The 26,187-nt window shown below is 35.2% G+C and overlaps 1 protein-coding gene across 6 annotated transcripts in view; it reads left to right on the top strand.

The window, feature by feature from the left end:
• adgrb3 (adhesion G protein-coupled receptor B3) overlaps window positions 1-26,187 on the top strand; it is a 117,605-nt gene that overhangs the window by 34,023 nt on the left and 57,395 nt on the right. For 4 of the 6 annotated variants that reach the window (XM_055029321.1, XM_055029318.1, XM_055029317.1 and 1 more), the window contains exons 3-6: window positions 16,327-16,437; window positions 18,747-18,908; window positions 23,585-23,749; window positions 25,134-25,298. In XM_055029321.1, the coding sequence (XP_054885296.1) occupies window positions 16,327-16,437; window positions 18,747-18,908; window positions 23,585-23,749; window positions 25,134-25,298 (603 nt within the window). The remainder of the gene's footprint in view (window positions 1-16,326; window positions 16,438-18,746; window positions 18,909-23,584; window positions 23,750-25,133; window positions 25,299-26,187) is intronic. The other 2 variants (XM_055029320.1, XM_055029322.1) reach the window with 2 other exon arrangements.

The following is a 26,187-nucleotide window of genomic DNA, read 5'->3' as shown; positions in this document are numbered from 1 at the left end:
AGCATATGAACATGCCATTAAAATAACATCTACTATTGTAGAATTGGTAAAAATAATCATCCTCTGGGGAGCAGTAAATGTGCAAATACACTGTATGAGCTGTTTTTTTTATTGGGAGAAACATGAACATTTGTCAAGACAAATTGTTCTACAAAACCACCTTATATTTCAAACAGTAAATCATATGTAATCAGCATAAATCAATAAGGTTTTTTAAATCTTACACCACGTGGGATTAAAAAAAAAAGAACCTCTCAAAATCTTCTGGCATGATTATAAATATTCTGGGTATGTTATATAAGAACAAATGTGTGCAAAGCTGTTAATGTTGTATTTTAACAGTAGTTTATAGCAGCTGGTAGTAGTGATGCATCTGTTATCTCAAAGACTGAATTAGGGAACATCTTGTGTGACAGAACACATGTGCGTTGTGGATGAGAGCTGGCTGTTTCTTACTTGGACCCAAAGTATGAGATAGTCAGGGAAACAAGACTGAAGAACAGGAGTTGTGTGGGAGCGCTTGGACTAGTTCTGGCAAGTAATGGATAAAAATGCCAATGTGATCGGATAGCATGGTATTTCTCTATTTTGGGATAGACTGCAGCTGTCATTAGTGAAATGTTTATTTTTTAATTTTTGTATTCTTTTTGTATTCTTTCAGCTCTACTCCAGCCCTTTTCAGAAAACAAACTTTTTCTAATATTGACACCACAGACTTGATTTTAAGATGTTTGGTATGCTTGCAATAATCCCAAAGGGGATCAAAATTATAAAGACGTGTGAAGTATATGAACTCATTTGACTGGTCAGGAAACCACACAACAATAGACTGAGATCTTATGTCTGTGACGCACAATAAATGTGCCAGTTCTGTTTTTGTCTCTGCTCTAGTCTGAGAACAGACTGATTTGATGATAATATTGTAGAGTAGATCTAATCTTCACAGTAGGAGACCTATTGGGATTATTTTATTAATTTCAGACTGGCAGTAATTTCGACTAATGGCCCGTTCTGTCTGCACACATAACAAAGATTGAGATGAATAAACTTGCTTCAAGATGGATAAATGCCATAGACGAATGTACTTAATGGAGCTTTGGAATCCCTATTTACGTGTTTGTTCATAGAGGGCCTACAGCACAAGAGAGTGAAAAAACAAATATTTATTATTTTTAAAGATTTACCAAAACATGGACGGTGAAAGAAAAACCTTAGGGCTCTCACATTCTCAGGCATATTTCACTCTGTGGAGGTCGGTGCGTATTAGAGAGGAACTCCATGTGGACCTGGATAGTTGAGAAAATCTTAATAACTTGATGAACCTATGTTGGTTTCAAAGTAGGTACCTTTCATAAATAACCATTAAGCAGGTACTAAACATGGTTAACATTAGGCACATAGTTCAGTTTTAAAAATGTATGTACTACATAATATTTTCACAAAAAATCATATTTTTTATTAGCTGTAATCATTATGATGAACATAAAGAAAGCCTTTATGTTCCATAGACCCAGACGTCAGTCTGAATCTATGTACTTCACATAATGTATTTCCCATACATTATTACATAGTTTAGTTATCAAAATGATTAAAAATAAAATTTCTAATAGTATTGTATTGTTTTGAATATGGCTATGCCACACTTGTTTGACTTGAACATGTTTGATGTAAGTGCTACTGAAATGTCACAACGACTCTTTAAATGACAACTATGAATCTCTTGCACTATGCAGACCCTCTGCTCTGTCTGTTGGGAAGTAAATTCACCCACTTTGGCATGATTAATGCTGGAAGTGGCTCCAATAGACAGATTCTAAACCATTTAATAATCAATGCATGGTGGCACTCAAATATTGTGCTTTGGAAAATTGACTTTTAATCCCCAGACCACTAAACGTAGGGCACAGGTTGATTTGATTTGAACTGAATTTGAAACAGACTTGATTTTATGTAATTGAAAATAACATCATATGTTTCCTGTAAGGTGCCTTGAGAATACATCGGTTGTGAAAAAATTTTGAATTAGATTTTCTTCTATTGGCATGTCAAATTACCCACTAAAGCAGCTTTAAAATACATGCTTACAAAGACTAGCATAAAGAAATATTCAAGAAGAAACATGAGAAACAAAATTAAGCTTTTTTAGAAAAATTAAAAACACATTTTACAGATACTAATTAATATCCATATTCATCCCATTTCATGCTAAGAAAAAATGAAGCAGCCAACAAAATTTATATTTGGTTCTAAAGTCAAAGTTAAATTATAAATGGTATTAACCTTTTAAAAGTGGAATTCTTTGACATTGAATGGCGTGCAGTATGTGCGTTCAACTCTTAAAATTTTTTATCCTAACTTAATGTTAGCATTACAGATCAATGTTTTAATGCAAGCATTAGACAAATATGATTACACAACAGATACATATTTTATGTCTGCTGTTCTGGTTTATATTTATTAAAGACAGAAAAAGAAGAGCACTGATGGGGTGAACATTTATTTGATCTAGATGCTTTAAAGTTTTGATAAAATTTTAAACAGGAGAATCTCGCAAATACACATCTCCCTCCTGCTGGCTCCTGGTAAACCTGTCCCACTGAAATGACCTAAAATAGAAGAGCAAATGTGAATAATAAGATGAACAATAATGCAGCAGAAAAAGGTCAACATAGAAACACTTGATTTTCTAGAAAGTAGCTTTTTTTCTGTACTGTAATTGCAGTCAAACTGGATTTCCATATAAAAGACTTCTTCTTTAATATGGTCTTATGTCCATGGAGATTCAATTAGTGCACCTGATTTATGGAACTATTCATTGTCACATAAATTAGAATCGAGACACAAAAAGAAAAGATGCATTTATCAGTACTCTAATATCTCATAATGAGTTGTAAGTTAGCAATTCAAGGTGCCACTCCCATTTGATGACCTATTACCTTTTCTAGTCAAAAAAGTTAACTTGATGTGTGAAACAATGTTCAAAACCTTTTGCTTTATTTAAGACATGGTAACGAGGCTACAATATGTGAGCTCAGCCCTTTTTTTCTTATGCTGATTAAAGCTAAAGAAACATATGCATGTGGTAACATTTTGTGCACTGAGAAGCTCATTAAAGCTGCCTTCACAAAAGTGGAAGAAAAAATGGTTTGTTACTCATGCTAACTAACAGATCATGCTTTGTTTGATGTGTGTGCAGCAGAAGCCACATATGATTGCTTCCACATTAAGAGAAATGTTTTATGCCCTGGTGTGACATTTGAAAATAATAACTATTGATTTTTTTTTCTTTTTTACTGCTTGCATACAGACACATTTATTCAACATCCCTACTTTTCAGAATTTTGTGTTGTTGCAAGCCTTGTGATTAATTCTAACATGGTGAGTTATTTTATTAAACTCATGCAGGCGAGACTTAGATAAACTGAGGGACATTATGTACTTGCCATAGCCATTACAGATGCATTATTTCCTGCAAATGAATAGCCTCCCCTGGTTCCATCAGTGACTTGAAGAAAGACATGTCTTAAATCAGCACTCCCCTCCATCCTCACCATCACCACAGTCTGACTAAGAGGCAGGCTACTTAAATGCATTGACGACATATCAGTAAGATGTATCGATGATAATGCAGACTTGCCGTCAATGGGTCAGGATGGTTATGGAACCTTTGGTGTTGCGGGCCTTTAGAACTTTATGTTTCCTTGCAGTGAGTGTGTCACCAGCTGCCTTTTTCAGGGCTCTGCAAAGCGGACCTAGATAGACAGCCACCATTGTGTTCACAGATAATACACTTCAGTCATCCTTAATGTCAACGTGGCCAGAAAAGGCTCCGAAGCTAAATGGGCTTCTACAACCCAGGAAGAAAAGGGTAACTTTAATAATAGAAGTGGGAACTGTTATTGTTTTACACACCAATTATTTTTAATTTATGATCTAAAAGTTGTTTTGTATGTAACATCGCAGATGTGGAACAGTGCTGCAGTCGTGATTTTATGCACGGTGGTTAGTAGCCCGTGTATCCAAAGCAATTAAATACTCCTGTTTATGTTAAAGCTGATTAAGTCCACATTTTTTTTTTACATAACACTTAATATTCCAGACATGTTGGGCTGCAGGGAAAGCTTGTGGTGTGGTAATCAATTCCATACATTGGCCAATGTTAGGATGCTGAATGGCTAATTGACCACAGTAATGGTGCATAGCTGTGTGGTGGTGGACGATGAAGACATGCACATTAAGAAACAATTAATTTCCAATACTAATGTCACTCTTGGCTGCCTTTGCCGCTGCTTATAACAAGGAGCTGTCAGTGATAAGTCATTTCACACTTCATCTAAAGTGCGATTTGATCCAGGCTGGGCAATGCCACAGAGACTTTTAGTTGGATTTAGGAACATTGTAGTATTTTGTGTGAAATAGTCCCTTCATCAGATTATCTCATACCTTTTTTTACCTTCTGTGTGACGAGACAGTGGCGGGTTATGATCCAAGATTGATTTTTCTTTATATTTCCTTTAAGCCAAATTTGTTCAAAACGCATCTATCATTTTTTGACAGGTTTTACAGAATTTCCTGAGTTCTTTTTTTACCCTGCTGGAAAAGCTTGTTACTGAGTTTCTATTGGTTTTACAGAGCGGACTTAGACTCTTAGTCTTATATCTCACTTCACCCCCTTCAGCCGCATTTGAAGGGGGTGAAGTGAGATATAAGGGCAAGAGAACAATCAACAACCTAATTTTATTTTACAAATTTTTGAAAACAAAGATAAAGTTGACATTTTAAACTCTCTTTGCCAACTTATATTAGCAACTAAAAATCAGTGCTGTAAACAGAAGCTTGCATTTCCTGTGGCAACATTTTCTAATATAGCATATGTTAAACAGGATTGGTAAAGTTTGGTAAATGATTGGGAAATTACTAAATTTTTTTAAAGAAGTTCAGGTTCTAAATCTCTTTTGTTACAGCCTGAATTAAAAACCTCAAACAATACAGTTTTTCTTCTATGTTATGTTTCCTTCTTTTAATTTTTGCACACTTCAATGACTCTGGAAATACCAAACTTTGAGCCATTTTTACTCATTATGAACTTTTACTCTGAGGAATGTTGTGACCTTGTAGTACTTATGTATGGATTTTTATACATAAAATCATGTACATGTTTAAAATTGACCAAGTCCAGGTGACTTCCGAGTTTATCTTTAAAAAAACAGTCGGCAGTTTCAGACATAATAAATAAATTTAGCTTTCTGTTCTAATTCTACATCTGAAAATAACAAAGGAAACATAAAGTGCTTCAAGAAGTTAGTAATGTTTCTAGAGGTCATCAGGTGGCGATATCACTTGTCTCTAAAAGTAAATGCTCTCCTTGTTCTGGCACATAATCTCAGAGGAGTTTTCGTTCCTCTGCTTTCAGGTTTCCCTTTTTCATAGCGTTCTACAATTTATATAAAGACTAGACAAATCATAAAGACCTGCCAGTGTTTGTTGGAATGAAAATCATTCAGATGTCATTGGCGTTGACCTCTTTTTTTCTGCATAGAATTATCAGCTCGTTCTTAGGAGAATCAATATCCCAAAAAAAATATATCCACTTACAACACTGGGCTAAAACAATTTTTATTTATTTGATAAACTCATACAGCTCAAGCAGGACTCAAATATTAACTGTTCAGGAAGGACAATAATTTAATTGAATTAATGGTGCCTAAAAACTATACATGTGCAGATCATAAAGAAAAAAAAAATGCTGCAATGCATCCTTACAAGGCTCTAAAAGCTCGCAACAGCTCTGATTGTTCTCATGCTCCAAGAATTAGGCATCAAAATCCATTAAAGTCCAATCCGACTGGACCATTGCTATGCTCTGACTTGTCTGTGGATGTTGCGGCATCGTGTCAGTGTCCTTGTAATTATTTTGGAGAGCGTATTTGGTTTAACATGAGCTCAGCCAATGAGCCACGACAGGGCATGTTGCAGGCATCTTCCTCATGACTAACTTGCACATGACACAATGTTCCCTGTGCTGATAGATGCAGGGTGGCAGTCTGAAGCAGTGGGCTTCGCTGCTGTGAAAAGATCAGACGCAATTGGTGCTGTAGAAAAGCTGACAGCATAAATTATGAAAGTCTCATTAAGGGCTGCAGGAAATGATTTATCTTACCACAAAATATGGTCATTCAACCACATTTGTCTCCTAGGTTACAGGGCCCGTATTGTGCTTTTGCTCACTTAATTTCTTAGGTGTATAATTTTCCACTTATTATTAGGGGATTTCCATGGATGTTAAAGCGTGACATAATTAAATGGAAGGTCACTGTCTGGTCTGCCAGACAAACTACCTCAGAAAAGGACAGGTATGCTCTTTGGATATTGGCCGCAGTCATGAAGGTGTAAAAAAATGTGTCAGGATTTTCACTTGACAGATGCATTGCTTGGCATGGTGGCGTTGACTTGGCAGTACATGTGACTATCAGGTTATTTGCTCGGGTTCTGTTTTTCTATACTGTTGCCAAGAGCGCCTGCCATAATTTTTTTCAGTGTCCTGTATAGCAGAACTGCAAAAATCTATATCTTGAGAGCCAATTAGGGGAATTTTTATTTTTTTCCCCAAATGCTGCTGACAGAGTACATATTTCAAGCAACTTGGATAAATTTTACAAAGGAATATTCCATCAAGTGTTTCATAGTAGTGTCCTAGATTTTGGAACATCTCAGTATTTCAGCGCTGTCCAAAGAATTGTTTCTGCACTATTCATATAACTCGACTTCTCTCTGAAATGGTTTCATTAGTAATCCGCTTCCATCTTTGTTTCTGTCAGTGCACAGTAAGTCCTTTCAGTTGCGGCCCTGCAGCAGCCCTACTTTTAGTCACGGGTGGTTCAGCAGTGTCGTCTTTCTAAAGGGCTGGTAATTCTGCAAGTTGGAAGCTAAAGTCCAGGAACTATGATAAGCTTAGCCAACCTTTCTAAAAACCTCTTGTGGCAAGATGACTTGCACAGTATTCAATAATGAGCTGTTAACAGTTTCTTAGATTTCTTTGTTTTTTTTTTTTTTTTTGTTTTTTTTTTTTCCTCTCTTAATTAGCTGTTTCCACAGCTAATTAAGATTTACATTCAAGCAAGCATTTGATACCCAGCCACACTTTTGCAGTTGCTGCTTTATTTTCTCTGGATGTTTATTGTGGCAGCATGATAAATCAGCTCCTTAGATTGGAATCTGTACCTCAGCTGTTTGACTTTTCACAGCAATATACATGTTTGGTTGTGTTGAAACGATTGAAAAACAAACTGCTTGCCGGAGTGCGAGGGGAAAAAGAGAAGAAAATATCTGCTCACGGCACCCAGCAACAGGGCTTCTTGATGCAGTGCTTTGATAACGTCAGAGCTCCATCTAGGTTGCTGTGTGAGGTACTGCTCAATAACCTTGTGATTTTAGATTGTGCTGTAAATTATCAAAGAAATCTTCCACAGCCACTCATTTGAAAGTGCATTAGTTGCACAAAGCATATTCTCTCTGCGTAGAACAGGCTGCATGCTGGTTGTTTACCCCAGCACATATCCTCCATTTTTGAGCAAGTTCACATGACTTTTCAATGAGGTGCAGTGGCAGTTGCACAGAATTCTAATTTGGCTTCAATCTCAGTCATTAGGAGAGTCAACAGGAAGCAAACAGATGGCAGAAGGAATATGATGGATAATTGTACGTCTCAGAGGACAATTCGTAATTTGTATCTGATTCCGAGCAACCCCCTCATTTTCTTAATGAGAGACTAATTGAGTTTTTTTTTTTTACGTTGGCCCAAGCATATGGTCCTAGCTAGATGGGATAGTGGCAAAAAGGAGATATGTTGAGGACACCAAGATGAACTTCATATGGTTATGATTGGATGGTCTTTTAATGCTGAGCCTGGAAGTAAAAGTTTACTTGTGTGCCAGAAAATGATGGATCTTCATCACATCATGATCACTTTGTCTTTCATTATCATATTTGTTCCCTTTTTCATTCAAAAATAGATTTTTATTTTTATTTTTTTTAATTTTTTTTAGCATCAAAATGACATTGATGATGACATTCTGTGCCTGACAACCATAAAATAAATAAAACACAGAATCACAATCTGCACTTTGAATAAATGTGTATTCAATGTTTTTTTATGTAATGCATTTTTTATGCATCCCCTTTCGTAGTTGCCTGACACTGGAATGTGTTTTTAGTACATTTTCTTTCTTTTCTCTCCTTGTCAGACTATCCTTGCTATGTTTCCAAATGTAGTTGCGTTTAGATTTACACTTGGAAATAAAACATTCTGAATAAGGTTTGACTTTATTGCTTTCTAATGATGATTAGCTGTGGATATTAATCAAGATAGTCTTCTAAAAATATTTTCAAACCATAAATTGTAAGGCAAACTGTCTAACAATAATTGCAAAAAATGCTTATTAAATTCTCTGTCACTATTTCTACAGTTTTCATGAGATGTCAGAAAAAAATGTTGGCGATTGACTGTCTAGAGGTAACAAAGGTCGTAGCTTCCAAAAAAGTTTATTTTTGTCCTTAGAATATTTTCCCAAATCTGCTGTTTGTAAAATGTGAGACATACATTTCTTCAAGTGAACAGACATTTTTTCCTTGGAACTCTCCAGTGGATGCAATGCTATTTTTGCCTATTTTTGTCTTTTGCTTATTGTTTTGGGCCCTACGCTGCTTTAGATATTGTTCTTTTTCAGTTAATGTTTACAGCAATGTTGTTTGCAGCAAAATTAGTGCTAGAGCTAATTTTGACTTTGCAGTCACTCTGGTGAAAGTTGCCAACATTTTCTTTGTTTTTGCTTTTTTTATGCCCTTGTTTATGTGTTCCTCACTGTAGTTTGTTGGAGTTCAAAAGATTTAGAAACTTTGTAATCCTTTCCAGTCTGACCAATGTGAGAGCAGTTTGCATTACATTAGATCAGAGCAAGATATGTTTTATTTTAAAATCTCTTAACCTATTTCGCATTGTCAGATTTCTTGATTGGATATATATGCACTACAGATTTTGCATGTAATCAAGAACTGGAGTTAATACATGAGTCAACAAGAGGGCTCAATTGTTTTCAATAGCAATTGCCTGAGTAACTGAAATCATCAGCTTAACATGCTTCTGATATTTACTTAATATGTTTGTATTAAAAATATAATATGAAGCATTTAAGTTTGACACAAAAGCAAAAACTGAAGAAATTTGTAACAGAAAAATACTTATACTTTATTTTTGTGCTAATACTAAAAAAAGGGTAAAAACTGTAATATGTTTGCGCAGAATTTTGACAGATGGCTAGATTAATCTTCTTGCTATTGGTATTTTAATTGTTCAAGATTGTTTGGTATAAATAATAAATAAATAAAATTATCCCCCTATGCTTTTAACACAATAAATGTGTCCTTAAATATACTTTCAGCACTCAATACCAACATTAGACTTGAAACAAACAAAACTTTTTTCAGTCCCAGCAGCTTAGTAAGAGTTTAGTGATAGATCATAGACAATCACAGGTTAAGGAGGTTTTCTCCTTTGCCGTCTAGTGTGCAGCATTCCCTATATTTCCAGGAACTTTACCGTTTCAAAGTGCAGTAGCAATGAAGTGCCTCTCATTAAAACCTGCATTTGTGCCAGTCAGTCAGTCAGTCAGGAATGCATGGGAAGGCAGTAAGCGAAGCGCCCCAGATAGAAGCTACTCGTTGTGGCTTCTGAGTAAAGGCTCATTTCATGCAAGGTTAGACACATCAGTCATTGGACATGGGGCTGGCTTTTACTGCCTTTCAATAAAATTACACATGGAACGTGTCCACAAGGTGAAGTAGAACCTGGATATAAAATGTCTACGTCTGGATTCTCTGCACCTGGCGTGGCCGCTGTCAGTCTCAGCTTAAAATTCTCGGCACGTAGCGGATCAAAGCTTCAATGAGGGCCACAGCCACAGACCCCAGAAATGTTCACTCTGTTTGAACATAGTGAGTGTTTTTATTAGCAAGACATTAGCTATATCAAGCCTAGAGCTTGCTTTATATAGATTTCCTAATTAGCTAAAAGCTCCAGTGCGCTGTGTTGGGAAAGGAATGAATCTAAAAGGGAATTATGGTCAACAAGCTATTTTTTCAGATGAAGAATCATCTGAAAAACATTCAGTAACATTCATGTATAAAAACTCTTGACAATACGATGATGGCTCATGTGAGCCTACAGCAAATGTAACACTATTGCCTCAAATTCTGAGCCCTGTTATCTTTCTGCTATAACAAGATCATCTGCTGTGTTTGCAGCCCAGCAGTAACCGGGTTGTTGCCGGGCATTGGTAGCCAGTAATCTGAACAGACATTCTTTTTATGTTTTAGCCATTTTTTTTTTCTTATATTGTTTCCAATGCTCTTCAACTGCCATGCTGTTTATGTTTCAATATGTTTTTTTGAGCTTTGCTAACATGTGCTCTACTGAAGACCAGCTTGTGAAACTGATTTGGAAAAAAAAGTCAGTTTTCTCTCCTTTTGACTTGCTGGCTGTATCTAAAGCAAATGAACTCAAAGGTCATACTACCCTGTTATGCTTGTTTCACTATATATATAATTGATAATTGGAATAAGCTCTACCATGTTAACATTTCCTTCAAATTGCTAATTTATTTGTTAGACATATCAGGATGTAGGTTGCTAACAGCCACAAAGACAAAAAATTAAGCTGTTATAAAAAACAATAATGATGTTTAAACTATGATTTATCCATGTTTTTTTTTACGTGTGTCTCTTACACTAATACTGAGTCGCAGTCTTTTGCCCATACCATGCTCAGTCTGGTAAAGAAGTCAATGCCATGTAATGCAACATGTTATATTTATGTTCAAAGTTTTATTAGATTTAAAAGTCCAATTAAATGATGCATCACATGTTTTTTATGTTTTATGTTTTTTTTAATGCAGAATGCTCCTTGATTATCCATAAAACAACAAATAAAAATGCATTTTGCCATAATTTGCCATGACCTTAATTTTTTGTTCATGAGCTCACAATAGATAAAAAGATAGTTGCTGCATATGCAAATTGTCCTATTTTAAGCAAATGTATGCCAAAAATTCTTGGTAAATGAGCATTGAAGAGCAATCCCTCTTTCCCCCAATTTGCTTAATGACGCACGATTTCAGGGACACCATTGTAGCTCTGAGACTTCTGTCTTTGATATAATGATTCATGGCTATGAGGTAAAGTGCAAGCAAAACAAAGTAAATACATCATTTTTTTTTTTTTTTTGCTGCACAAAAGGAAAGAAAGCTCTATGTGATGGATTTGGCTGAATGTTATTGTTTCTCCTTTGTTGCTGAAGTGTTAAGCCTGATGGATATCGATACTAAGTATTCTGTTTAGTTTTGACTCAATGACAGACACCTCATAAATCTTAAAGTTAATTTCTTTACAAGTGCATCGTTCATAAGTTTTGAATACTGGCCAAGAACAATAAAAATGTTCCTTAGTAATGACACAATATATGCATCACCTGCGCTTTCTGCCTTGTAATGCTCAGAGGAATCATTGTCTTATGTTGCTTTGACAAATGACAACAGCTCACCCCTCCGGTTATTAAAATTCTCGTTCATCTCTCATGTTTACCGTCATATGGCCACAGGCCTAACTACAATCTAAGTAGTTCAATTAAACCATACTTCTCAGTACTTTTCTTCTTTTATTTTTTGACACCTTGTTTCTTTTCCTTCGACTGTAGGCTTTCAAAAACCATCTTGGTTTTCAGAAAAGGATCTGCAGTCTAAAAGAGTTAAAGTTGAGACGTTTTGTGCAGCACTGCATTAACAGATTATAGTTAATGTAAGTTTTTTTTTGTTATTCTCCTGTCCAATCTGCTGTAGATATAATTACTCAAATTTCAGAACTTTTGAATCACAGAAAGTGTGGCGGGTAATTACTGTTTGGAATCTAAATATCTTACAAAGTTCACAATGGATGACAATTTGCATGTTGCTTTTCTTGTGTTGCTCATTATGCACTGTTGAGAGATTAATTAAATCACATGGGATTGACTGTAAGCATAATGTCGTATTAGTAATACAATAAATAAATGACTGGCAGAAGTAGACAATCATGGAAAAAATAATTAAAACAATTGAAACAGCCACTTCCTGAAAAACTGTTGCTTGGTAAATATTGTATAATAAAATGTTTCTATAGTGCCTTGCAAAAATAACCACTTCAGCATTTCCTTTTTGAGAATTTTTTTTATTTTTTATTTATTTTTTTAATGTGAAAGATCAAATCAAACTAGCTAATGATTGCCATAATTCTACATGTTGAATACATTTTGCTTCCAAATCTGAAAATATAGCATAGCAACACCTCCACAATGTTGCTCTATAGTGGTTGTGTGTTAAGGCTTATGTGCAGTGCTATTTAAAAATTTTTTTTTGCTTTCCCAGAAAGTTCAGTTTTATTGTCATCGGACCAGAATGTGTTCTTCCTTAATGCCCAACTCTTTTTTTCTTGCTTCTTGACTTTTTTAAGTTTTGTATATTGTTTTGTGAAATAGCCCAGCTTTTTCCACAACTTTATCCCAGAATTGCTTGGCGTTTTTCTTGCTCTTTGTCTTTGTGATACGTTTCGAACAATAACATTCTTAGGCAAAGAAATCTCTGAGGCCGGGACTTTTGAGAAAACCGTGAAGTTAGTCTGGAAATTTGAAGAAGAGAGCCTTCCAACCTGATTTAACATTCAAATTACTGAATTAACATTAACAGCCGTCTCGTTAGGGTTGGCACTTCTCTCTTTGCGGTGGAGGATGGTAGGCAGTTTCTGGTAAGCTTTTTAACATGGAACTCTACATGTTACGGGCAAACATTAGCTATTAGGTAAAATTTAAAGCTTTCACAGAATCCAGCAATTGTTTCTTAATAACAGAGAGTTCAGAATCTCCATATAAAGCAAATAGCTTAGGACAAGGGGCTGATTTTCACCTGGCTAGTTTTCCTGTTTCTCAACCATTTCCACAGTTCCAGCACACCGGCAACATTGAGTTTAAACAACGCTACGTGTTAAACAATGGAAGTGTGTACATGAGCTTAACAGTGGCAACAACTTCCTTCTGGTACTGATTGGTTGCTTCACCAGGAGCAGGGTACTACTTCAGATGGGAGAAGGACCACAGGAAGGAGGCAGAGGAAATGTTTTAAAACTTATAATCTGTCTCATATTCTACTGTCAGCACATAATGACAGCTCAGTCAAATATGTTTAAAAATAAATTTTAATGAAAGTAACTGCAACTTTAACTGAACAACTGTTTTTATACTGAGATCAGATAGACACAGGTGATCTCAGTCTTTTTTGCTGACTTCCAGAGGAAACTGGTTGCACTGCATTTCATTTTGATGTACTGTAGTAAAGGAGGTTGAATACAAATTATCACTATGGTATGTTATTATCCTTTTTCTATACAGTTATGAACTATTTTATGTTGGTCCTCCATGCAAAATCCAATTAAAATGTGCTGAATCATTGGTTGATGATAATGTATAGAGAAATGGGAAAAAACATATTTAATTTATCAACAGATTCCCTACTCACCTATATTCTCCCTTGTTTGTAATTAGCATCAGATAAGAAAGGTTAGTAAGGCGGATGTTTCTTTTATTGTCAGTGAATTCTGCAAGGATTATTCTTAACCTAACCTTTGAGCTCTTAACGTAACATTTATCTTTTTTTGTTTTACACTTTGTGCTGCTTTCGCATTGACTTGACCTTCCCAAACATAAACTGTGTTAACATGTAACAACAGTCAATTTGAGGCAAAGATGAATTGAGAGCATTGTCACACCTAAACAAATTAAAATAATTAAAATGGAATCATTCATTTATCTTTATTTTGGAAAATTATTGAAAAATACATCACTTTTTTCAGATGTCCTTATAATATGAAATAATTCAAGATGACTTTTTTTTTCTTTTTTATGCCAAAGACAGAAAATTGGTAGAAAATTACTGACACAACCAGGTATTACAGAGAGTACCGAAGAAGAGATACATGTCTGCAGTGGCTAACTCCAATGAAACATCTGGTTATTAGTTCAACCGCCTGCTGTTTTTCCAGCCATCAGCACAGATACACATTTCTTTCAGGGCACACAAGTTCACACAGAGGCTTTAGGCTTAATTTCAGCAAAACAGATGTGGACACAATCAACTCAGATTCAAAGACCTTTTGAACACGCCTTTGAAGCTGGGTACTTCATGAGCTTATAGTGATGAAGATCGTTATCTGCATCAAAAAAGCCTTGGTGTTTCTACCTGGCGGGGTTTTCCTCCTTTCATTATACCCTTGCAATATTCTCATTCTTTATGTAAACACAAACACAGCATTCTTAGTGCTACTCCAGAGAAGTGGTGTCTTTCAACTGAAGCTAGAGGTTGGATCATAGTTTTTTCCCCTTATTCCATTTAGGGAACCATTATTTAACACAATCTGATTAATACCATTTGCTTTGTCGGGCTGCTGGCTCTTCTGGTTGTGAGCACATTGTTTATTAAAACATTTTGAAAAAAATAATGAATAGATTATATGAGATGACTGATAACGCATTTTATATCTTATGGACATAGAAGTCAGAAGATATTAGCTGTCTGAAAGTTGGGGAATGCAGGGTCTGAGGCAGTTTCATATTTTGAAGAGAGTTTCTGATGAAAACCATGAAGCCAGTTTATATCTTGCCTGCAGTGGACTTTTTTCTCTCTGTGTCATTCTTTAGGAAAAATCCAAAATGGTGAATTTAAATAATAGCCAGTCCAAGAAGGGACCAAGACCAAGACAAACTTCTGTCATATTAACTCCAGTTAAAAAATTGTCAAAGCAGTTCATATAAGCTCAATTTTAGTTGTTTTAAAATCATCAATACATTTGGAGCAGGAGATTATTTATGACTAAGGTAATGAATATTTACAGAAGAGGATTTTAGAGGCAGTGCTCCACCAAGGCTTTTCCTGTGTGTACTGAGAACAGAGCAAAGTTATCAACTAAACACTTCAATTCAGTATAAAGTAATTTTTTGATGTTAAAATTTTGTAAAAAGCAAACAGACAATAGTGATTAAAGTGTATGCAAAATTTCTACATTTTTATTCTTTGTACAACTCTATCAGTTTCTCTGAACAAAATCTTTTGGTTTCATTCTTAATGTGGGTTTCACTCTGAAAGATAATTGGTTTTGCACTGCTTCTGCCTCCATTCACTGTGTAAATAATTATCATCTCCTTTGTAAATCAATAATAAACTTGCACATAAACCACTTTAAGTCTGTTTTGCTCTTGGTACCTTATTGAGCCAAGAGAACTAACTACTACAGGTAAGCTATACATCACTTATATTCATTGACAGAAGCTCACTTCAAAAATTCTGCACCAGCCCTTTAAACAAGAGTCAAGACTTTAAACATCCATATCACTGGCTGATGCATTGTACTGTCTGATGTACTAACATAAGTTATGTGTGAATCTGTTGTTAATGCATCACGTGTATTGCCAAACAGCAAAAGACAAAATCATCCCATTTGGCCCACACTGCCAGAAGTAATGCTAGTTTTAAATCAAAACTTGGAGTAACAAATAATTTGCATAAGCTATTTAAGTATTGATCACTGATTCGGATTTACTTCAAACAGCTGATGCAAATTCCAAACACATTATTACTAGCATCACTTTTCTCAGTGTCGTTGCATTGTTCTCATTGTGTCTTTGTTCCTCTGTGGGAAACAAAGAGGACATGCACTGTAATGTATACAGCTCAGAATACATTTGTATACGGTTATATTTTGGGCTTTGGTCAACCAAAACGAATCGAATGAAAATGTGAATTTACTGAGGAAACCGTGGATCAATAGCATGCTATGTCCATGACCCCCTTCCTATGTGGCTTTCTGATGGCTTACACATTTTTACTTTCATTTATCTTTGTTTTTGAAGGGGGGTGGGTTTGTAGCTGGTTGAATAAGTTGCTAGACTCTTCTAAACCAGAGTGAAATTACTTGCATGTTTTCTATATGTCTTCGCTGTGCTTTCAAGTTCAATTAATATTTCCAACTCACCCTTAAAAATTTGTTGCATTGTTCTATGCCATAGAGAGAACAAAACAAGATTTTTAAAAGAAAAAAAACAAACAAACAAAAAAAACTTGTGTGGTCTTTGTTTCTAGCCATGTATTGCAGTTTGCTTCAAATATCCTGAAAACAGAATGTAATAAGCTTTTGTTCATTAAGAAGATCATGTTTAAGCCTAGCTTTCATATGAACCTCTATTTTGTCCCATAGAATATGGAATGATCGGAGAGCATACAGTAAAAAGTCAGCGGCCACGATCAGTTCATGACACAAAGGCCCTGAAGGAGCAAGCTGAATCTGCTAAATTTATGGCACAAACTGGTAATGAAATAGTTATGTTTCTTTACTTTATTTTGTTAACTAAACTTAATTTATTTCATCATGCATGCTCTCTTGTACTGCACTTTTCAAGTGGAAATGTTTTGCATTTTTATTTTTTCCTTCCCATTTTCAAACGCCACATATAAAATTAAGGACAATAAATTTCCCATCTCTTCATGAGTATTTACTTTGAATTTAGAGTCTAATTTTTTTTGTGATTTTTTCTTTTATTGCCATATAGTGAGGTGACAAGTGGCTTATTCACACAGACTTTTTGAAGAACATTAATTAAACAGCAGTTTGAAAGTAAGGAAGTGATGTGGTTAATCATTTCCTCCTAGACACAATAAATTAAATGTCATTTGAAAAAAAAAGACCCTTGAGCAAAAATTAAACACTTTTTAAAAGTGAACTGATAGATGCTGCCCTTAGAGAATCACTGAAGCTTTGTGGCTTTATCAAATGTAGCATCAAATTCATTGTTAAAGCCAGAAGGGATCTAAATTCATTTAATGCATCTTATGACATGTCACCCTGTATTTTTATAACTTCAATTAAAAAGAAAATTAGGCTGACAGAAATTAAACCAACAATATTTAGTTTTCAGATTTAAGTTCTTTTCTGTTTTAGTTAGAAAAATCATTTTTTATTTTTTTTTTCTGACATGGGTGGGTTTATATCTAACTGTTATTGAGAGTTTTATTTTCCTTATTTTTATTTTGGGAAATGTTTTTCTATTTGTCATGGGTTGATCCATTTATATTTCTGTCATTGTTGACAACCGTCTCTCCTTTCATGACCGTTTTGATTTGTAAAACACGATACATCCAACACATACATGCCTGTACTAATACACACTCATTAACATTCCTCCTCTCCATTCGCCGCAGGTGTGTCTGTTCCCCTGTTGAGTCACATTGCTGGGCTTTTCTGTTTCTCATTCTCACCCGATTTACTCTCCCTATACTGCCTCATTGAACAAATTGATCCACCTTTCAGTCTATTTTATGATCTCCAAAAATTAAAGGTAGGATTAAGATCCTATTTGGCTGAATCTGTGTCCCGTGAAACAAGTTAAAAGCATACCGTGTCTTTTTTTTCTTTTTTTTGTAATTCCGATCCAGTCTGATGACTCACAATGACATAAATGTATTCAGAGCTGCAACAAAAAGAAAATGTTCATCTCTGTGTTAAATTGTTTCTCTCAAACATTAAGCCTCAAAGAAAATTAATGCTTTACTTGGGGGTTTGACATAACCAGACATCAATTATTTGGTGACAACTCTGATGAATTTGTCTCCATGACTCTCACTAAATGATTCCTTCTGCATTTAGACTATCAGGAATTTGAAATTCATTTCATTGCTTCATTATATTTACATTATTTATATTTGCTTCATTCAAGCCCTTTTTTTAATCTCAAAGGGCCCCTTAGGGGTTCCTATATTACTTACATATCAAGAAATATATGTGGTAACTTTGTGGTTCAAAGAAACTTTTTGGCACCACAATTTGAACTTAATTTGAGAAAAGGTCTAAGCTAAACTTGAAGATGGTTGATGTCTGCATAAAAAAAATATATAAAAATTTAAAAAAATATACTATAAAGTTAGAATTTTCATTGATAACAAGGACATCATATAAAAATAAAAACAAGTTTCAAAACCAATAGCCTTTCATCAATGTTATCAAACATAGATGGTTCACCGCAGTGCAAGGGAATCCTCCTCTAAAACCCTTTTTCCTGAACTAACACCATTAAATTCCATTTTCTATTATTTTTTTGCAGATGTTGTCTTTCTTGCATGTCACCACACTCTTGTAATTTTTTTTGTTTGTTTTGCTTTCAGTTTTACCAAAATGCATGTATTTCTTTAAGAACTTAAGTAAAAAGTCAGATGTAACCCTGATGTCTACTGTAATACCTTCTCTGTGATCTTTGCATAAATACATATTTTTAGTTTCTGGTAGAAGTTTGATTAATTTACACATCTCTGCGACACTGCAAACATAATTAGTGCAACTACTCTGTAATCACAGTTGCAAAAACACTTATGTGCTGCATGCAAATTAAATATGAAGTCAAATGATTTAGGCTCAAGTATTCATCAAAGATCACATAAAGGTGGCACAGACTGTATAATAGCATTTCTGTAAATCTTTAGAGTCCCCTTTCTAACCCCAACGTGACTCATGTTGGCCCCTTCCAACTTTACTCAACCCAGCCCAACTTGTCCCACCCACGCTCCGTAAGCCGTGCGCAAGACCATATTGCTGCATTTAACTAGTGTCACCCTTCTCCCACACAGGTGAATCAGGTGCAGAGGAGTGGTCCCAGTGGAGCTCATGCTCTGTAACATGTGGTCAAGGGTCGCACGTGCGAACAAGAACATGTGTCTCACCATACGGAACACACTGCAGCGGCCCTTTAAGAGAATCAAGGGTTTGCAATAACACTGCCCCTTGTCCAGGTAGTGTTAGCCGCAGATTCTTGACTATTAATGTTTTGCTTCTTTGTTGTTGACATGGGAGGAATTTTCTTGTTCTGTTCTAACAAAACTTTGAATGTGTCTATATTTAAGAATGTGCTGTTATTATTTAGAGCTATTATAATTAAGCTAATCTTTCCTTTTCCCAATTATTTTTGGAATTGTTCTTTTTTTTTTCCATCGCCACTTTTTTTTAGTTTTCCCATTCCATATAACTGTAAAGCAATACATCAGCATAAAAAAGAAATGGTTTCATGACATGTGGTCCTGCATGGAGCTCGGGGAGTCATAGATACTGATGTCGTCACCGTCATTTCCTTGAAGGTCAACTGTGCATTTTAAAATAGCTTGGCAGAGTTTCTCCAAACAAGCTGGAAGGCATTTCATCATAAACTTATAATGGCATGGCAAATGAGTCACTGGTAGTTAGGTATCAGAATCAGATGCTTTTCTGACTGGTGATTGCAGCATAATGCTTGTTAATATTCATCTAAAAGGAATGCGAAACCCCCTGCCACCATTCTCCATTTTTGGAATTATTTACACAGATAAGTAGGTAGATTTTCGTAATTAAATTCTGCTCTCATGGTTAGTTTGACGAAGCTGATAAATGCGGTGCTTCTGAGACTACATTGCAAACACCAAAGTAATTGAACTGATTAGAAAACACAGCAAGCTGCATCTTCTGATAGCTTCTAAGATTTTAGATAAACCATACTTGTTTTACCAGATGGGACATGCGTAAGTAAGAACTCGGTGGCTTTCGAGCAGGTAATAACCTTTTGTTGAATTTGAATTTAGAGAAACGGACCCCAACCTTGTCCAAAACTGAAATAATGTAAGACTTACTGAACAAAAGCTTAGTGTGCCACAACTTTTTCAAAATTTTGTTTGCTAGTATGTAATTTCTGTCATTTTAACTTTTTAACAAGTTTGTTTCCTGTTGGACAAACAGAAATTTTTTTTTCACGCATTATAAAATCAGAACCTAATTTTTTAAAGCTATCTTCCAAAATCATTTATTATTTAGTACAGTTGTAGTAAACCTTGCTATACCACTGTACAAGGTCAGTCCAAACAACATATTGATAGAATTAAAACCTTGTAGGAATGACAGATTAATTGTCTTTCTTTAAACTACCTTTATAGATAGAAATATACTCGTATGCTGCATAAATATTTCCAAGTAACAGTTGCAGTCTAAGACAAACCCAAGACTTGTTGTCACAATCAGTGAAAACAGCAAACAGTACTGGTGAGCACTGCAGGGTGAAATCAAACATGCTGTTAGAAAACCAAGGCTTCCACAAAAGTTGTGAGACTGTTCTCAAAACAAAGCATCTGCCAAAACAGATTTCTGCTTCATGAAATATCTCTTTTGATTCTTTAGTCCCCGTTATAACTGAACTGACAGTGTTCACCTTTCTGCCTTTGAATTACATTCACTTTATGTTGCAGAAGGAAAACAGCTCGGGAATTCTGAAAAAAAAAAAGCATCCCCAAAGGACATGTGCAATATAAGCAAACAGCACAAATAATAATGTTAATATGTTTTATTGGCGCACATATTTAGCCATGTTGACAAATTTGACATTCTTGCTTGATTCTCATTAAACGATATCACCAATTTACAGCATTTTTCTTTTACTACCAAAGTTATGCAAGTTCCTATCAAATTTGATCTATTATGATGTCTTTTATGAAGCACAAGCCTAAACTTCTGATGGTTTGATAAATGAGCAAAAATAATCTGGTTTCATTAAGACATTAAAACAAAAAGTGAAGAAAAAATGTAAAAATGTATCACATTGTATAGAAAAATATATTTGCAACTTGTATAAGTATTTTTTGCAAAAAAAACCTACATCACTTATTAAAATAATAATAATAACTATTGCTATATAAACAATAGCTATAGCAATTTTATTTGTAATAGTTATTTGAGTCTTGTTTCCTCTTGACACATAATAATAATAGGACAGCATAAACATGTTTCCTCAACAGTCAAATGAAAATGAAAGTAAGCTCATTTGTTAAATCAGAACTGGCTTGTGATAGTTTGAAGATTAAGGTAAAAATGTTTTATCTAGAGTAAATTAAAAGTGGATGTCGGCTAATGCTTAAAGCATACGTTTACAGGGAAGGGTAACCTCAACCGTTAACACAATTAAGAGCAGTTTCATTTACTGGTATTTCCAAAATAATTGTTTATTGAACAAAATCGTATTTTTTTTTCTGACACTGCACTCTAAAAAATCATACCAGTGGAACAAAAAGTGGATATTATGGAGTTAGTAATCTGAGTAGTCTGTTTATTGTACTGACAGATGTGCTAACATTACATTTTTGACAATATTATCTCAAAAAGGGGCGGGTTGTGGTTCTTTAGTGCCAAACTCAACTGAACTAAACTATATCTTTAAAATATTGTTTCAAACAAAGAACTGGCTTTTCTATTGGAAATGCTTTTATTATATGTGTCATTTGTAACTAAGTGTTTCTATGACATACAATTAAACATTATGTTTGGTTGATATTCAAAGTTTAATTGAGCCACCAGCATCATACTTAATGCTTACGCAAACGTATAAATCAAAAACCTTTCTCTTTATGTTCTTGATCTAAGCTCGATGTGCATCAAGAAATTTAAAGCATGCACTGCAGCAGTTATTGGAGAAAAAAATAATAATAAACATGAAGCTAGATAGAGCCTTGAAGAAAAAATTGAAATCTTTGCATTCTGGCTGCAGCTAGTCCAAGATAATAAGGTTGAATCTCAATGAGACCTTTTGAAGTACGATTGAATTCAAGATACTCTAGTTCAATATAGCTAAATTACATAATTTTTTTTTGCAAATGTTTTGCCTCTGATCTTAATCTGGTTTAAAAATAATTCTTATTGTAGCGTACTGTTATTGGTCTTGGCTGTAATAATGGCTGTTGTTCAGAAAAAAAAGACAAAAGGACTCAATCCTGTTTCATCAGCAAGCCGTGTTGACTGGCTGCTTTGAACCCTAAATTTTCAAAGTAAATGCTTCAACCACCAGGGGACTCTTAGCTAAGAGCATCAAAGCAGCACCTAGAGGCAGGAACAGATGATGACTTACCTTCCGACTATGAACCTGATCCCGAGATTTGTGCTTCATGGATAGTGACCCTTCAGAGGAAGAATCATCCACTCCCTGTGGACAAAGATGTCAGATTTTAAGTTCTTAAGCTCTATTTGCAGTGAAGAGAGGCAAAATGGCCAACAGAGATTCTGGATTGACATCAATTTTTCATAAATTATACCCTCCATTTGCTTTTTTTTCTTCAGGAAAATGTTGTTTGGACAGCTGGGTAAATCAATTCTTACCATTCTACAAGATTGTGTAGGTCAATAGAGATCATTATTTTTTTTAATTAGATAGTTTTTATTAATATCATGCATCTGTAAAAGTGATTTTTCTGTGTGTTTTTCAATTGTATCAGTGAATGCATGTATTGGTTCAACTAAAAACTCAACCGTAAGCATACCGTACTAAGCCAGTTTTATTATAGCAAGCACCAGGTGAAATGGGAGAGTTGCTTCTTCTGCAAGCCTTTCAGATTTCCATATTTTACTCTCCAAAATAAAACTTTTAGACAATGACAAATATTCTCTGCAGCTCAGTAAAAATTCACCATCTGTCAGTTAAATGCCGCTGAGCCTAGAGGCAAACCTAGACGCCATAATGATGTTATCTTTAAGTGGCTATTGTTGTTTGCTTTTGTACAAATTGAAAAACAAATGTATTTTAAAAAGTATATCAGCAAAAAGACTAAATATATTGGATGTATATACATACTGCATATTTTATTGTCTGTTTTCAAAGATAAGTTTATTATTATTTTGAGCTGTGTATCTTAATAACACAATGAGCTGGACTGCTAAGAAATACCCTGGGAATTAGAGTAAGCCACATCATGTTTTGAAATAAACCGTGTTTTCATCCAAATATTGAAATAAATAGGTTTGCCTTTTTAATTTTTGAAGCTGTTATTTTTGACCTACTACTTGATGAGTTTAAGCAATCTGTCCTTAGAGTCTAAAAAAGATGAAAATTCCAAATTTCCAAATAATTCCATTTTGATGAACCATTGCTCCTGCACAATAAAGTATGTTTCTTTTTCTTTAGTTCACTAGCTATTTAGGTCTAGAAACAAGTTACAGGTTGTGACTTGTGTGTGTCTCCCTTCATTTATATTTTGGTGTATAGACAGATTCCTGCAACCATTGTCAGGTCACATTACACCACAGGCTGGTTGCTATTACATTCCCTTCCAACCGCCAAGCCTCAAGCTGGAGGAAATGGGCTAAGTTCTGTATAGAACCATCTATGTGAGATTTACTTCCTTTTTCTAATCAATATTTTCAGGTTGTTTGGTGAAATCGGTTGTGAAGAACTATTTCTTGTGGTTTTGCAAATAATAAATACCCAAAAGAGCAGAGAAAGTGGATATCTCTGGTGGAGACTTTGCAAATCTCTGCACTGTGTGTTGCGTGTATCACTAACATGTTGCCAAATACTGTGATTGATTTTATTTCCTTTCTGGCTCAGTGACGTTTGAGTGGTTTGTTTATGCTGTAACAACGAAGGAGACATTGATTAGGCCTGACGCCCTTTCTGTGCCCGCAGTACACGGTGTATGGGAGGAATGGTCACCGTGGAGCCTGTGCTCATTTACATGTGGCCGGGGTCACCGCACTAGGACTAGGATGTGTGCTCCTCCCCAGCATGGAGGCAGGGCCTGTGATGGACCTGAGACCCAGACTAAACTTTGCAACATAGCCCTGTGCCCAGGTATCATCTGTCTGCTCTCTAAATATATTACTATCTTACAGTTGCAACAATATTTTCTAAAGGTTTGGATATAAGAAGATTTCAAACTTTTAAATCCTTAAGACAAAATTTTTTTTAAAAGATCTGTTAATCTGAATTACACAGCTTCAGCTGTGGTGTCTTTAATTTATGCAATACTGTCAAGGTAAGTCAACAAGAAAGATTGGATAGAGGATTTGTGCTGCGTTTGAGCCTTCTTGCACAATAATGCGGTTTAGGAAACCCTGTTGAGATTGAAGACAGTAATACTAACATCAAAATCACTTACTTGCAATTGCCTGGGAATGGTAAGCAGATTAGTGGTGATGAGTTTTTACACACAGCGAATTTTAGCTGTGCTCTGGAAGAAGAGTTTATGGAAAACCCTTAAGTTCTTGCTCTTTTCCTGGAAGCAGCTTGCGAGAAACTATAAATCTTCATAATATGCATTTTGATGTCAGGGATTCTTTATCAACCTCTTTTTTATAATGTTTAAAATAATTTAGCTTTTGATAGTTTTTTATTCAGGCCAGTTTATGAAAAAAAGCAACAGTGCCTTGCAAAAATATTTAAACAATTTGAACTTTTTCACATTTCATTATGTTACTCCAACAAATTTCAATGGACCATCTGCAAATGCCACAGACCATTTACAAGACAAGTGTAAAAGAAAGTGCTCTGTATAGATGCTTTTCTGTAGCTGGTACAGGAATGACTACAGTTGATAGTAAGATGAATTGACCTTAATGTGGAGCAATACTGCAATAAATTTGCTGGAGCCACCAAAACCATGAAACCTGACCTTACAGAACAACAATCAGTGCTACAATGCATTTGTTTAGATCAAACCATACAAATCTGTTGGAGTGTCTGGCCCCGTCACAAATTAAAAATGTTGCTCACAGACACTTCCTACTGACCATTTTGTTTTACAAAAAAGGATGAGAAAACAAATCCAACCTCTATTTATACAAAGTCAATAGAGACACGCTCAAAGCTTTACATGTACAACTATGGTGAAATGATTGCTAAATGTATTTTCCCACCACATTTATTAGATTTTTATTTGGAAAAAAATAAAAATATAATTTTTCTTGTGAATGTGAATAAAATCTCAAAGGAAATGTTTTATTTATTTATTATTTGCATTTTTTGCAAGGCACTGCAGCACAGAAGCCCAGCTGAACAATTTCCTTTAAAAAAGAGACAAGAGTTCATGTAACAGTTTGCTCGCTGCTTGATATCTGTTTTATTGGCTTTCAATCTGAGAAAGGATACAAAAATCTGAATATCTCCCCCTGTTTCTGTCTGCCCTCTTTTCCCCCTCGCTTGGGACATGCTTGTTGGGTTGTGGTTGGTGCCTCAGTGGACGGACAGTGGCAGGAGTGGAGCTCTTGGAGCGATTGCTCGGTGACCTGTGCCAATGGCACTCAGCAGAGGACCAGGCAGTGCTCAGCAGCCGCCCATGGGGGATCTGAGTGTCGCGGTCACTGGGCAGAAAGCAGAGAGTGCCATAATCCTGACTGCACAGGTAAAAATCCTGAGCCTCTTAATTCTTTATCCACTTTTATGTCTAAATTGGAAATGATGACAAACAGAGGCTTATATGCATGTCTCTTTTATTTTAATGCACATTATTACAATTGTTAAATACTGGTGTCATTACCAATGGGTTTGGATAGACTTTCAACTTCCTGTTACAGCTTGTGCACTCTTTCCTTTGCCCAATAGCAAGAATCAAAGCTGTGTTGTAAGAATCAAGACTTATGTTTGATACCTTGCTTTATCAAATGGATTTTAAAAAATCTGCTTAGATAGACTGTATGCATTTCACATAATTCTGCTTTAGCTGCCCAAAACTGCCTGTCAACATTGTGAATGTATTAGACGTTCAGAGACGACAGCTTAATAGTCTTGATCAGGCTTTGAATTGTCTGATCATGTGAAGGCTCTAAGCATTCTGTAATCTCCTGATGCAATTTTCACTGCAGCAGTGTAAAACGGCAAGGTTTCAGTGATGTTTCACTGGAATGCTTTTGTGAGTGTTTCAATTTTATCAACGAGGAGTTCATTTCTTTATTTCAGACCTCCCGCCCGCCTAAAATGTGCAATCAGCCCCCTGACCTTGTTCTCTTTTCGATTCATAAGAGATTAAAGCTCCAGTATTCGTAGTTTCCATTTTATGTTTAAATAGTGCTGCCTGCAAATGAATCAATGCATTGCACCATTTACTAATCTATTAAGTTGTGTCTGCTTAGCAGTTACCACCTGTTTCCAAGCTGTAAGTCAAGTATTATTCAGAAAATGAATTATTACTTTGAAAAGTACACATATTGACCATGAGAGATCCAAGGCGAAAATTGTAGAAGCAAGACTCACTGGACTGAAAAGGAATAGAAAACTCCCAAATATAAACATAA

The sequence above is a fragment of the Poeciliopsis prolifica genome, unplaced genomic scaffold (genome assembly GCF_027474105.1).
Source record: "Poeciliopsis prolifica strain line A6 unplaced genomic scaffold, Auburn_PproV2 SCAFFOLD005, whole genome shotgun sequence".
Lineage (NCBI taxonomy): Eukaryota > Metazoa > Chordata > Actinopteri > Cyprinodontiformes > Poeciliidae > Poeciliopsis > Poeciliopsis prolifica.
Note: the sequence above shows the minus strand (reverse complement) of the source record. Positions and strands in the feature narration are given on the sequence as shown.